Consider the following 15,134-nt stretch of genomic DNA (forward strand, 5'->3'; position numbering starts at 1 on the left):
GGGGTTGTCCCGCGCCCTGCGGCCCGACGTGCGCCCCCGCCGGGCTGGGGGGGGCATCCTAAAGAAGACAAAACGGGGGAGAAAGAGGGTTTTCATTTTCCTGGCGCGCTTTGTGCGCTGAAACCCCGCGGGTGTGAAGCACCGCCGCCCTCCTCGGCTGTGGTCTGTGCCTTTGCCACCGGCAGGCCCACCGCGGGGTGCGGGGAGGTGGTTTCTCAGAGCTGAAATCCTCCTTCTGAGTTTTTGCGGGGAGGCTGACGCAGAGTAGGACTAGGCATAAAACAAGGGTGTGAGCAAATCATGGAAATACACTCTTGTAACGGTACCTGCAAAATGAAGCATAGTTTGGTAGATCATTAGAGTAGAATAGACTATTTAATTTGGAAGGGACCTACAACAATCATCTAGCCCAACTGCCTGACTACTTCAGGGCTGACCAGAAGGTAAAGCCTGGTGTTAAGGGCACTGTTCAAATGCCTCTTCAACACTGACGGGCTTGGGGCGTCGACCACCTCTCTAGGAAGCCTGCGCTAGTGTTTGACCACCCTCTCAGTAAAGAAATGCATCCTACTGCTTTCAGTCTAAACCTCCCCGGCGCAGCTTTGAATCATTCCCATGCGTCCTGTCACTGGATCCTAGGAAGAAGAGCTCAGCAACACCTCCCTCTCCACGTCCCCTTCTTGGGAAGCTGCAGAGAGCAATGAGGTCGCCCCTCAGCCTCCTTCTCTCGAAACTAGACAAGCCCAAAGTCCTCAGCTGCTCCTCACAGGACATGCCTTCCAGCCACTTCACCAGCTTTGTTGCCCTTCTCTGGGCACGTTCAAGGACCTTCACAGACTTCTTAAATTGTGGGGCCCAGAACTGCACACAGTACTCAAGGTGAAGCCACACCAGCGCTGTATACCGCGGGATAATCACCTCTTCTGACTGGCTGGCTCTGTGGTATTTGGTGCACCCCAGGACGGGGTTTGCCCTCCGGGCTGCCAGGGCACGCTGCTGGCTCAGACTAAGCCTGCTGCTGACCAGCACCCCCAGATCCCTTTCTGCAGGGCTGCTCTCCTGGCACTCCTCTCCCAATTTATACTTGTGTCTGGCGTTAGTTGCAGAATCCAACATTTCTACATGTTATGTTTCATCCCATTAATCACAGCCCAATACTCCTATCTTGATCCCTCTGCAAGGGCTTTTGTCCCTCAAGAGAGTCAACAGCACCTCCCAGTTTGGTATTATCAGCAAACTTGCTAATGGGGCGTTCAACTCCTGCACCCAAATCATTGATAAAAATATCAAACACAACTGGCTGTAGAATTGAACCCTGAGGAACACCGGTGGTGACTGGTTGCCAGGCAGATGTGGCCCTGTTCACTGCAACCCTTCAAGCCCTCCTGTTCAGCCAGTTCTTCACCCAGCACACTGTGAACCCACTCATCCTGCAGTTGGACAGTTTGTCCAGAAGGATGCAGTGAGGGACAGTATTAAAAGCCTTACTAAAATCCAGAAAAACTACATCCACCACCTTGCCTTTGTCCACTAGGCAGGTGACCTTATCATAGAAGGATATCAAATTAGTTAAACACGACTTTCCCTTTGTGAACCCAAGTCATTGTGTCATTAAGTCATTGTTTTGGAGAGCACAAATGAATGAGCTTCTTGGTAGATATGAGCACTTTATGGTCTGAAACAGTGGGGTGACAGTAGTTAAAGTCCTGAACAGGAGCCTGACTGACATTTCAGACAGAAGAGGCTGGTTGAACCGCCTGAACTGGAAAGAATATATAGGTCTCATAGAGAAGTGTAATTGAAAGTAATGTCCATATGATGAATTTCAGTAGAGGGAAGGATGGGTTTTTCTTTCTGTTTTAAGGTTGCGTTATAAAATGCACAATGTACTTTGAATGGTGTTAATTCGCTTGTAGCATATTAATTGCCCATACCTGGTTGATTTCTCATTTTGGCACTGTCATTCAGATTATGTTTTCGCATGTTGAACTTTGTGATTTGACTGTGTTGTCACGTTGCCAGTTTGTGAGCAATGATACTCGCCTAAAATTTTTATGTAACAAAAAAGAGAGGCCCTTACAAAATTTCATTGCATTTTTGAAGCCATAAATGAAAAAATAGCAAGTTGCTACTTTCACTGCTGCTTTTACCAACCTGGTGGACAGTGGCGAAACTTACCTAAGTTTCTGTGCAGAAAGATGGGTATCGGTTTCTCTTTTGCTTCTTGAGAAAGCTGTGAGTAGCAGTGACAGGCAGTTCTAGTCTGTATGATTGAAAAGGATCACCAGAAAGATTATTTTATTACACGCTTTTATCCCTAAATATAAAAATGAAAATAGATAATGGTCAGTTACAGACCACATCTGAGTAGAATATGAAATTCTTATAGAAGGTAAAAAAAGTTGCAGCATAGTATTTTCCAGAACGTCTTTGCTAATGTGTTAGAATAATCATGTAGAAACCTTTGAGCAAAATGGAGGGTTTTTTTTTTTAAAAAAAAAAAAAAAGGGTGTTTTAGAGGCGATAATATTCACATACAGTCTTTCACTTGGTACAAGACCATATAATCATTCAGTGGAATTCAAAAAGCAATGGATCTACACTTAGATGAGAAAATAACTGTATATAATTGATTTGTGTAACTGATTGTCATGGAACATGAGTGGGACAAAAACTTAATGGGATTCAAAAATAGTAATTTTTTTTTTTCAAAGTATGAAAAAAAGAGCTGTGGTAACAGCTTGATTGAACAATTTCTCCAACTTTGGGAAATAAGTTAATCTCTAGGTGTTCAGAAGGAAAAAAAAAACCCAACAAAACAGAGAGCCTTAATCTGGATCCACAAGGTATGTTGTATACGTTTATATGAAAACAAAACTTTCTCAACTTTAAAAGGGTCTAGTGTAGCAGAAGAAATACATCTGTCTCTGATACAGTCCCATAACAGTATGACTGTTACTCTTTTGTGCTTCATTCTGGTAATGTGATATTCATAGAAAAACTTTTCACAATAGCTCACTCAGTGTTTTTCTCTCACAGAAAACAGAAGTAATTGAAGAAGCTTTTCCTGGGTGAGTGTAATGGTAGTTTATTTGTGCAAGACATCTGTATACATGTATTTTTCTACATGTGCTCTTTCATTGGGTATTGCTAATAACAAATGTTCTTATTTGCATTAGTATGTTTATGGACACTCCAGAAGATGAGAGAACCAAACTGATCAGCTGCCTGGGCGCTTTTAGACAGTTCTGGAGCAGTCTTTCCCAGGTTAACATTTAATTTTTTGCTCACGTGTACTTTGTGTACTTTTTTAATATAGTGAAACCTTTTCTAGTAGACAAACACTTAAGCTATAAGGTCTGTGTCCAGCCATTCAGTTATGGCGCAGTAAAGAATATAGGAAAACTTTGCAAGAAAAAAGATTAGTTTTGGTGTTTGTAAGATTATATAGTTATTCAGCAGAGGTTGGCGTTCAGTGCAAATAAAGGTAAGCAAATGGAAGTATAACAGTAAAGAAATAAATAAAAAAAGGTAGTTTGTTGCAGGATTTCTGGTAGATGTGAATAAGAAAAAAAAAAAAGAAAATAGACATTTATGTTCAAAAATTACCTTCCAAAAGTTAGATACCTCTAGGCATTCTTCTGTAACTGGAGACCTGGTCATCTTTGTTTTCACTGAATTTGATTATAACTGTGAAAAGCAAAGAATAGTAAGGAACAGTTCTATTTTATTCTATTCTGTGCTAACTTATATGTGAAAACCAAGGTTGACTGTAGAAATCGGTATTTCAGCTAGGAGGTGTTTCCAGTACTGGCCAACTTCTGTTGGACATCTGGACTTCTTCAAAATAAGATCAAAAGACTTTCAGGGAAAACTGTATTTTGGACAACTGGATATCATCTACCATTTATAATCTTGTTCTTCTGTTAGTTTCATTTCTTCATGGTAGGATACTGTATGAATTTTACAGTTTGTTTCACTACCAGTAAATACATTCTTTCTCCTCTCTACTGCTTTTTCAGGAATCCCATGAACAGTGCGTACAGTGGATTGTAAGATTCATTCATAGCCAACATAGTCCCAAAAGAATTTCTTTTCTTTATGACTGTTTAGCAATGGCAGTAGAAACTGGACTTTTGCCACCCAGGTAAGCTATGTCAGAATGAATCGATAAATAGGATACATGGAATTTGTAATATTGGAGGGTATTTTACAATGACATTGTAAAACTATTGTTAGAGAGCACGTGCTTGTTATCTGTCATTTATTCTTGCATTGTCTCCTTCTGCTAGGATGGTTTGTGAATCTCTGATAAACTCCGATACACTTGAATGGGAAAGAACACAGTTGTGGGCATTAACATTTAAATTGGTCCGGAAGATTATTGGTGGTGTAGACTACAAGGTATCTTTCCCCCATTCTTTTCTTTGTGATAAGATACATTATTTTCTGGCTTTGTTTTTATGACTTTATGTCAGAGACATCCAGTGTTTCAAAGTCTGCTTTTCATAGTTGAGCTTTACCTTAATAGGTAATTCTGTATGGACAACGTAACTCCTCTTACTCTTTTCTCTGTTACACAGTTGTCTTCCTTCCCTCTTTCAGTTGCAAGTTAAATAACCCTAATGCAGTTGCACAAGTGGTATGCATGGAAAAGTAATACTATTGAGCATTAAGGCTGAAGTTCTCACATCTTCCCTGACACCTGGAAAAGGGTCCTGAAAGCTGAGTCTTTGGCAGGGTACAACTCTTAACAGAAGGAGTAGGAGACCATGTGTCCTTTGCAGAGAACCACCTCACCAGCATTGGTGAGCGTGTTAGAACGAAAAACATAAAATACAACATTGTACTTTGGTCAGTCTGCACAAGCCATCGTAGGTTGGATGTCTCTGGATGCACATCAAAATTACAAGAGTTACTTTCTCATCTGGAGTATCCTAAAATTGAGACGTTCCATAAGGAGTTTAATGTCATTAGCGTTCACATTCTCAGTAGCAGTCTGTCTTCTGACACTTAGCAACAAACAGCTAATCTGTCTGTCAAAATATTGTCTGACCATATTGATTGTGTAATCTTTCTGCCAGAAAAAAAAGAATATCTGGGAACATTAATTTTGTGTGCTTTCTTTTAGGGTGTGCGTGATCTGTTGAAAGTGATCCTAGAGAAAATCTTAACAATTCCAAACACTGTGAGCTCAGCTGTTGTACAGCAGCTTTTAGCAGCAAGAGAGGTAACTATCTGAGTTTTACGTTACCACTGTAGAGGGGGACAGACCTCATTCTTTTGTTATTAATGAGTTTCTAACAGCTGTGATGGCTCTTTTTGAGAGCTGGTACAGTTCAACAGCAAAGACTTACTCTTTGTGCTCTAATTCTTTTCTGTAATTGCATTTTATACAGTAAACAAAGAGCTTTGGGGGGATATTGTAGATAAGCACTAAAATCCCTATCATGAGAGCCAGGCCCGGTGTTTGACTTGCTTGAGGCAAGATGTATGAGGTATAATACTGAGATTAATTTATTTTTTTGTTAGTGAATAAAAATAGTAATTGTTTTCAGTAGTTTGTAGGCAGACATAGAGGCACAGTTTTACGTAGGCTTAAACATTGTAACTTACACTCGTAGAATTAAAAACAGGTTTTAAGCTAATGTACCATCAGAACACAACTTAAGAAAAAGTACTTTAATTCTTATATCTGTTTTCATGGGCTGCCTCAGACTAGTAAACAAAAGCGTACTCTGTCTACCTTATCCAAAGTCTTTTACACTGATGTGTTTTTTCTATTCATAGGTGGTAGCCTACATTCTGGAAAGAAATGCGTGTTTGTTGCCTGCCTACTTTGCAGTTACAGAAATCAGAAAACTATATCCTGAAGGAAAACTTCCCCATTGGGTAATGATATGATATCAAATCATGTAATCTGAAGTTTTGTTCCACACAAAACAAAATTACCTTTTTTTTTCCTTTTTTTTTTTTTTTTTTTTAATAAAGTTTGAATGAAGGTTTAAAATCTTCTATTCTACAGTAAGCTCTGTGTTTAGGCATGTAAGTTAAGATACAGGCTTGGTTGCAGCAGCAGCTCCCTGTATCCTTGCATAAAATCGATGACATAGTTTTGACCTATAGCCTGATGTTTGAAACTCATGAAGCACAGAGTTGGTTTTGTTGAATACATTTGGAAGTGCAGGTCATGCTTGCCTACCAGGTTGTGCTTTATGGCTTCAAAATCAGAAAAATCACTTTAAATAGCTGGCCAGTGTTTTCTTTCTGTTTAAATTCAGTTATACAAAAATATTTGGGGCTCTGGTGCAATGAAAATGGTCACTGTTTCCAAAAAGAACGTAATGTTGATCCAGTTTTTATTTTGTATTCTGTTAAATAACTAGGCATTGGGAAAAGGATAAAACCCTGACTCCCTTGAATTAATGAGAAAACTGTTATTGATTTCCTTTGAGACAAGATTTGATCCAGAGTGTACTAATCTAGGTCCTTTGTCTTTGTGGAATTGTTATCCAGAGGCAAACAGAGATTATTTTTATGAACAGAAATTCTAAAGTTTGCCTTAAATCATCAGTTACTGAATAGCATGCACTGAAATAATATAGTACACATAAGAGAAACACCTGTTTCTTATTAAAAAGAATATTATTATTTGCGCTCTCATTCATGTGCAAACTGAGAAGAATGCTTCCTGCCCCTTCTTTATAAAGTCACATTTTTCCTTTTGTGGTTTTAGGTTCTGGATGATTTTTTCTGACTTGTTGAAATGTGTCAGAATTGATTTATTTTAGTAGATTCCTGTATATTTTATTAAAATGTGTAAATAATTTTTAAGTCTTAAATATTCCTTATCAGTATCTGCAACTTAAACCCTTAACTTTTTTCTCCTCTTCTCACCCAGTTACTAGGTAATTTGGTATCGGATTTTGTGGATACCTTCAGACCTACAGCAAGAATAAATTCCATTTGTGGTAAGAAAATGAATTAATAAATGACTTCAAAGTAAATTAATTTGTTTTGAACTATTTTGTTTCTTATAACCTTTTTGGGCATATATTCATCCAAGCAAAATGATTCAGAGCTTATGTTTCATGTAGTATCTTTACTCTTGTCAGTTTGTTCTCAGAACTGCTTCCCTTCAGTTTTTGCTTTGAAGGGGAAAATTCATACTGATGAGACCAAATAAATTTTTGCTACAGGCTGGTAGTGGCAGTGTACTACTTGTTACATGGCCATATATTTTCTAACTACAGTACAGGTTAGGAAAACCATAGGTTTTCTGTGCTCAGGGATTTTTGAGTTAACACAGGTGCACTGGTATGCTAGTCACAGAGAGTTTTCTGACTTCAGTTTCCATTGGAGCTTTTGTAGTTGCGCCGTCTTATCCCTGTTGTTGCAGGATTCTGTGTGAGCATTTCCTAGCTCGAATGAGTAGTGGCTGTTCTCTCCTGTGAAATTAAAACTCAGCTTTGTTTATTGATAGGAATCTGAAGATTAAAATTTGGCTGTTCTAATTATCTTCAAAAACATAATGTCTTCTGTTTGCTTTGAGAATTAAGTAGCTTAATAGCAACTGCATTATATCTTAGATTTGAGCATGGTTTATTGCAAGTGAGCTTCTTCAGTGCAGAGATTAAGAATGTAAATTCATCTGTAATGCTTCAAAGTGTTTCGTGTTTCAGAAACATGTAGTTATTCTTCTACTGAAAGTGTGGCATAGCTTTTACACAGATGTCTCACAGGGATCACATGCAAATTTTTACAAGTCTTGTATGTGTAAATGACCTGTATGGATACGGTTGAAGGGGAGAAAGGAATATTTATTTACTACTTCTTTTATCTTTAGTAATATGGCCAATCTGGACAATAGAAATCATGGAATGTGAACTGACAGATTTAGGTCAAAGTTGAGGCACATGAATTTTGATGCTGATACACAAGTGTGCTAGGGACTCACTTCAGATGCCTATGTTTAAGCAACTGAATTGAATCCTAGGTGTCTAATCTATGATGATTAACAAATCTAAATTTAGCCTACAAAAGAACTCTTCATATGTGGTCAGCTGAATCACATTGGCCTACCCTGACTCAATTGACTAGATCTCCATCTACTGTAATTGGAGTACAGATGCTTGTATTTGACTAGTTTAATGAACAGAGTCCTGACCACAGTTTGTCTTACAAGGTTAATGAAGGCAAATCAAAAGACTAGATTATATACTTAGATTAGTAATACCATTTTCTTGGTGGAAAGGGTCAGTGTACCAAAATTAAATCCCTAGCTCAAGCAGTGGCAATGGAACAATCTTCTGGGAACCTAGAAGGGCGCTTTCAGATTAATATTTGCAAATACTTCTGGTTTTGGGGTACCCAATCTGAACAAATGGGGATTCTACTCCTCTAGATATTTTCTTACTTGAAAATTAGAAAAATAAAATTGGTGTGAAGCAATCCTATGCTAAAAATCTTTAAACAGTGGAAATTTAAGGAGAGCATAAAAGTGGCACAAAAGTGGTTGAGGCCAGTTTTTGCATCAGAATGATTGAACAATAGGCCAGTTTCACTGTTTTAGAATTTATAATGTTTCATTGCATGTAGGTCGCTGTAGTCTTCTTCCTGTGGTAAATAACTCAGGTGCCATGTGTAACTCATGGAAGCTGGATCCTACAACCCTTCGTTTTCCTTTGAAAGGTCTCTTGCCATATGATAAGGTATGCCTTATTAAGCTTCTTAAACATGTTATATGCAATAAATACAAAGCTTTTGTATCATTAGGGGAAAAAATAATTTCAACTGTGAGTGTCCAATTATTCCAGCTAGGCTAACATTGAAGATGTAGGTGTTACATATTTAAATTATTTTGAGCTATATTAAAGTAGGTGTGGTGTAACTGCTGCCCAGGATGCTGAAGAATGTGAGATGTTTAACGTGTTTTGTGGTTGTATGTGTGAGAGAGAGCGAGTGAGAGCAGAGAATTGATTGGAAAATTAATTGAGCAGTGAGGGGATGAAAAAGAATGGGAAGGTAATTTCTTCTTTTCTGTGCCCTTTATTATTCCATAGGAAAGATAATTTTACAATTCAAACTTAAAAAAAAAAAAAAAAGCTAGCTTAATTAGACTTAAAACTGAATGTGAAATAGTGGTGTACTGAAACAATTTAAAAACTAATGGATCAGGACAAAAATCCATGTTGTCCAGCATCTCATTCCCTGTGTCCTAGGTGTCTAAGGAAGGATATAAAGATAGGATATCTAGTGACATATGTAATGTTCACACTCTACAGACGTTATTGCTTTGGATATTTCCTCAGAAAGATTTGGTTTCTATGTATTTGGTAAACCTTCCAAATATTTGTTCAGTCTCCTCTTGAGCCCATGTAAACTTCTAGCATCCTTAGCATCCCTTTGACAAGGAGTCCCACATTTCAACTTCATGTTGCATGAGGAATCTGCTCCTTCTGTTCTGAACCTAGCTTCAGATAACATTTTTCTTTAACGTGATTCATCTATTGGAAGATACAGTGAGCAGTTGTTCCACATCTCCTTTCTTCATGCTACTCATGATTTTCATGGATCTTGGCCATGTGCTTCCTCAGTTGTCTTACATGGCTTCCTTTGAGTTCTTGACAGTCTTCCGGTATTTCAAGGCTGTTTCAAAAAGTGTGCCATCCTTTTATAGGATGAAGAATGTTCTTCTACTCGGTCTTCATAAAATCCGTCACTTCTTAAGAGCTGTGATTACTTCCTCCTTTCTTTTGAGTACCAGAGAGCAAAAAGATTTGCCAGATAATACATACCTGCATAAGTTAAACACTCATCCTTACACTGTTTAACTCTGTTAAACGTAAACTCAGTATTAAACATAATCTTAAGGCAATATATGTTTGTATGTGATTGCTTTTTTTTTTTTAAGGATCTGTTTGAGCCACAGACTGCTTTGTTGAGATATGTGCTGGAACAACCGTATTCAAGGGATATGGTCTGCAATATGCTAGGTCTGAATAAGCAGGTACTGTACTATGCTATAACACGTGATTTAATTCTGCATAGAATCTGCACTATTCTTTTTCTCTTTTCTTTGCTATAGCTAACTAAGCAAAACAGTTTAGGTCCAGAGAGTGAATTTTTTATTTTTATTTTTTTATTTTTATTTTTTTATGAGATCATATTAGGTTAATTGGACACTGTTGTTCCTATCATTTGTATATTGCTTTACGAATGTTAAATTGAAAAGTAGAGATTTAAAATATGATTTTTTTTTTTTTTGCATTGCTTTTTTTTCCTATAAGGCCAGCCTCAAGTACACCTTTGACAGACAGTAGGAGACTGCTAGCTCAAACAATAAAAATGGTTATTGTTCATTAGTTTATAAAGCATTGTTGTACTCTGTTGTATTGGCATGTTATAGTACTAGAACAGGGAAAACCTGGGTTTTTTTGTTTCTCTTTTTTTTTCTTTCTATATCTTAGAACGGGAGGGCATAGTCTGACTTGGGGATCCTTGAGGCTGGCCTCATAGTCACTGTTTTGTCTTTTCTTTTTTTCTTCCTTTATTTTTGTTCTGTCCTGTCTTGTCCTGCCCATCCTCCAATGCTCTAGACCTTGAACATTGCTCAGGTATGTTCACAACCTTACTGTTGTATTGTGACTAACGATACGCTGGCCGCTTTGTAGCCACTGATTCCAGTTAGAGAATACATGTACAGTCAGGGCTTGAAATTAGCAGGACCAGTAGTCAAGGGCAAATTCTCACTACAAATCTCTAGAGATATGAGAGATGTAGCATATAGCTGACAGTCGGTCCTTTGGTCGTAAAATTTTGGTTGGAATGGACTGCTATCATTTCCCTTACCAGTCATAAGAACTTTTTCTTTGTCTGCTGGAATTTTCAGATGAGGAGAGATTCTTATTTCAAAATTTCTTTCCTCATGCAGGTGGAAAAACATCCACTGCACTTGATTGTAAAATTATAATGCAGTAAATACATCATTGTTTAAAAAAAAAAAAAAAAAAAAAAAAGCCAAAAAAAAAAAGCTTTACTAGTGGAATTTTCTTATCATTAGGAAGCCTCTGTAACAAACTTCCCAACAGGCAATTATAATATTCTCCAAGATAGGTGAGAGAAAGGTATTGCAGAATACCATGTGAAAAGTAGTTCCTTAAAATTTGACTACTTGTTTAAATAAATGCCTGAGCAAATCAACCAAGTGGACTTCTGTGTGAAATTTGAAATTATGGGTATTATATTTACAGTTTATCCCTTGTTAAAATAATCAATTCCACACCTACTTTAAAAAAACATTGTTTAAGATTTATAAAATAGCGTTGCTGTTTGCAATACTATAGTGAAGGTTGTGTCAGTGTTTCCATTTAAGAAACTTTTTTCAGGTTTGTAACTTGACTATAAAATTTACACGATCCTGAAACCTTGTGTATATTTCCCATTGTAAGTGAAATACACGAGTGCTCTTTCTGGATTAGGACAATGTTTTTGAATGCGCAGATTCCTACATCTTGACAGACAGTACTCTGTTGTATACGACAATCTTTTGTATTTGAGACTTCAGGCAGCTGAAATGTTAAAGCTTGGAAATGAGCTGCTAGGTTTAGTGTTGAAATGAGCAGCATTTGTATTCTGTGTCCATTTCTGTGTCTACATTCAGTTAATAAGTCAAACTATTCCTCTGTGCATCTTGTAGCTGCTAAATAATACAAGATCCAGACAAAAAATTACTGAACCCATTTTATTCTTCTAACTATGGGTGGTCTGTGCCTTCAGGTCAAAACACATTGATGTTAAAAGTGCTGGTTTTTGCCTCCTACTTTACTGTCCTCTAAAAGTAATTAAAGAAATTTTAAATGAAGTAATGAAATATATTGAACTATAGTTTTTAAAATTTGTTTGCCAGTATAGGAATTCCTGCACAAAGTTTCAACCTGGCGTGATTTTCTATGGCCGAGGAACAAACTTGAAGAATGTAGCTTATAAAGGAAATGCTGACAGAACATGAACTATAGCTGTGCTACTACAGTTACATCAGCATAAAGATGTTTGAGCTGTTGAAAATTTGTGAGTTAAAAATATAAATATGGATTAGGGTGGTGCAGTAGTCTTGAACACAAAACAATGTTCCATTTAAACATTAATATACTCTGTTTTAAAACTGTGGAAAACATTAAAATTTTACTCGCTTTTAGTTACAAATTAATTTCATGTTATAGTTGAATTTGTTAATGTAGACACCTGACAAAAATAGTGACATGGTTTTCAGAAGTCGTGTAACTGTATCGATGCTTTCAGTAAAATGGCTGTTAATTTTCTATTTTGTTATTAGAACTGAACTAATCTGCATAAATGAATTGTCAGTTTAGTAGAAGACACTTAGAAATGCAAATAGTGTCAAGTTTGTTTCAAAATAAATACAGAAACACCTCAAAGCAATGATCATTAATTATTTATGATCATTAATTATTTATGTGAAGCTGCTTGTATGCCCTATCAACTACACAGATCCAGTTGCAGGATTGGAGCCTTCATTTGAATCTTTTGGCATCACAAACTAGGTATGGTTCAGCCAAATTCGTCCTAGTTCTCAATTATTCTTGAAGATAAACAATGACATTTTCTGGTTCAATCTTAACTGAGCAGATCTAAGGTAGAAAACCATCCAGTCAAACCATATCTAAATTGTGTTAAGAAAAAAAAAAAAAGTACAAATCCAGCTGTCCTGTTAATCATGCAGAGAGAAAAATGGAGGTAAAATTTGATTTGTTTGTAGATTCACGTGTTCCTTTCAGAAGTCTGTTTTGTTGTGGGATGACGTTTTCTAATACCTTTATCAAGTATATGGCTTTAAATCCAGATGTAATAATACAGACTTCAAAATGTTCCTTCTGTTGGAGTCTGGGGATTTTTATTTTTTGCTACTGTGTAGTTTTGTGGGGGACACTACCTCCTCTTGTATACCTGTTTGGACTGGTCTATAGGAAGTAGAAATTTAAATTGTATTTTATCTTGTATATTGTCATGGTTTATGGTTGGACTCGATGCTAAGTGTCTTTTCCAACCTAAATGGTTCCATGTCAATTTATACTCTAATGTCAACTGGGGTCATGCTCCCAATACTTAATTGTCTTTTAAGTAATTGTCAAGGTGTGTAACAGTCTTCTTTTTGGAATATGTTTTACAGTTCAAAGTGTCTTAATAATACTGATGCCAAATCAAGATTCGATTTAGGGATCCTACAGCTGGTTCTTCAAATTGAGCTTCAGTAATGTCTTAAGGACATGAAGCCACTTTGAACATTTTGGTTTATATCTTTACCTTCTCTATATGTATGGACTTGCATGAAGAATAAAGTGCCCTCTTTGCTTGCATAATTACAGTCAGGATTGCATTGCAGTCCTCTAGACGATGAAAAAATCTGTTAAACTTTTTATTTCTCTGTGTTGGGGAATATTTGAAAGAGGAGCTAATGTTCAGTTTTCTTGTTTCAATAATGTACAAACTTTTTATTACCAACTATGGTATTAATGATTTTACTCTTTAATTAGTATTTTTGGCTGGTCACCTTTTAAACCAGCAGTGGTGATCTGCAGCTTTGAATAGGAAATTATCTATGCCATACTCTGTTCAGGTGAAAGTCTAGTTGTATTCTCTCCTAGCTACAAACCAGGACAGTTTGCTTGGGGAAGATGTTGTTTATTTCATGTCTGTCCATGCACTGTGTAAGCAGAATCATTAAGTGAAAGGAATGACATAATGAAATATTAAAAAGCTGACCTTCCTTTCCCTTTCTTTTTAAAATATTGTAAGTTAATGCTGGGAACTTGCTATATGATTTTATTAGTGTTAACATGGGAAAGTCTGAAATTAAGGGGGGTGATTATTTTTTATATATTTCTGATTGTAAGAGTATGTGTTGAGAACACTTGAGTGCAACTTTCTTGTTGAAACTTACTCCGTTTTTTAATGAGGAAAACCTGGGAATGCTCACCAAACTTGGTAGAAATAGAATCAGGCATAATACAAACAACAAGCTTTAAGGTTTTGTGTCTTGGTAGCATACAGTTTTGGAAAATGGAAGTGAGGGGGGCTGTAGTTCTATCTTTTATTAACTACTTCAGGTATTTAACTTACACGTTTTGAATTGGACTTCTGGAGACACCATTTGCTCTTGCAAGGATCTTGGGCTCTGAGATTTGGTCTTCCGAATACATTTCTTAAGTTTAGATACTTATTTAATATTTTTGAGCTAAATGTTGTTTGCTTAAAATATTTTAAAACTATAATAGCTTGCAGCTAGCCTTACTGACTTCTTAAAATACTTATCTCTTAGGGAACACTTTTAACACTACCCACCTCCCATAAAAAAAAAAAAATCTAACTAACAAGAAAAAAACCAAAACCAAACCCAACTGAAGCTTTGATCCACTGAAAAAAAATAAAGTCCATCAGAGGGCTGGTCTCAAGAGAAATTTCAGTATCAAGCTGTCATGGCAGGGCCCCCCCCGCCGTATTTCTTTATGGTTTAATAATGTTTTCAATGAGATTATGTATTTTTCAGATCTTTAAATATTATTTTCAGGGCAGAATGGAGAATATGTATTTATATAACCAAATTACAAAAATGTGAATAATATCCTCTTTAGGAAAAAAAGCATACTGGATTTGAATGCTGTATTTTTCCATATATGATCTAAAACACTGTTCGGTTTGTTTTTTTGGTTTTGTTTTGCTTAAGCCATACTAAAACATGAATTCCAACTTATTTGTGAGGAAAATCAGCTCTCACCTATATTTTTATTCATCTCAGTATATACTGAGATGTTCTTTCAATTATGAGTAATTAATAAAACAAGGCCCCAATCCTGCAAATTCTTATGCAGCCTGATATTTTATTTCTGAGTGCTTCAAAAATATAGATATAAAATTTGTGAAAAAAAATGTACATTCACTAAAATACAGAGGAAAAAAAAATGCCAGAAGATTAAATTAATGAAGACAGAATGTGTAGTACTACTATATTTCTTATTGAAAATTGTTTTTAAAGCAATAAAAGCTTGATTTTCAGAATAAAAGAATGAATTTATCTTTTTAATTTCTGGGCTCCTAAACTTTTCCCAATCATAAAT

The 15,134-nt window shown here is 36.4% G+C and overlaps 1 protein-coding gene across 3 annotated transcripts in view; it reads left to right on the forward strand.

The window, feature by feature from the left end:
* The first annotated feature begins 3,039 nt into the window (after nucleotides 1–3,039).
* Nucleotides 3,040–15,134, forward strand: part of MED23 (mediator complex subunit 23) — a 38,162-nt gene continuing 26,067 nt past the window's right edge. For 2 of the 3 annotated variants that reach the window (XM_009644363.2, XM_035899767.1), the window contains exons 1-10: nucleotides 3,040–3,071; nucleotides 3,180–3,267; nucleotides 4,023–4,147; nucleotides 4,293–4,404; nucleotides 5,132–5,230; nucleotides 5,791–5,892; nucleotides 6,902–6,971; nucleotides 8,599–8,711; nucleotides 9,914–10,009; nucleotides 10,599–10,616. In XM_009644363.2, coding sequence (XP_009642658.1) covers nucleotides 3,181–3,267; nucleotides 4,023–4,147; nucleotides 4,293–4,404; nucleotides 5,132–5,230; nucleotides 5,791–5,892; nucleotides 6,902–6,971; nucleotides 8,599–8,711; nucleotides 9,914–10,009; nucleotides 10,599–10,616 — 822 coding nt within the window. In that variant the 5' untranslated portion in view covers nucleotides 3,040–3,071; nucleotide 3,180. The remainder of the gene's footprint in view (nucleotides 3,072–3,179; nucleotides 3,268–4,022; nucleotides 4,148–4,292; nucleotides 4,405–5,131; nucleotides 5,231–5,790; nucleotides 5,893–6,901; nucleotides 6,972–8,598; nucleotides 8,712–9,913; nucleotides 10,010–10,598; nucleotides 10,617–15,134) is intronic. The other variant, XM_009644364.2, reaches the window with a different exon arrangement.

This window comes from Egretta garzetta, unplaced genomic scaffold (assembly GCF_000687185.1).
Source record: "Egretta garzetta isolate BGI_Z169 unplaced genomic scaffold, ASM68718v1 scaffold397, whole genome shotgun sequence".
Taxonomy (NCBI): domain Eukaryota; kingdom Metazoa; phylum Chordata; class Aves; order Pelecaniformes; family Ardeidae; genus Egretta; species Egretta garzetta.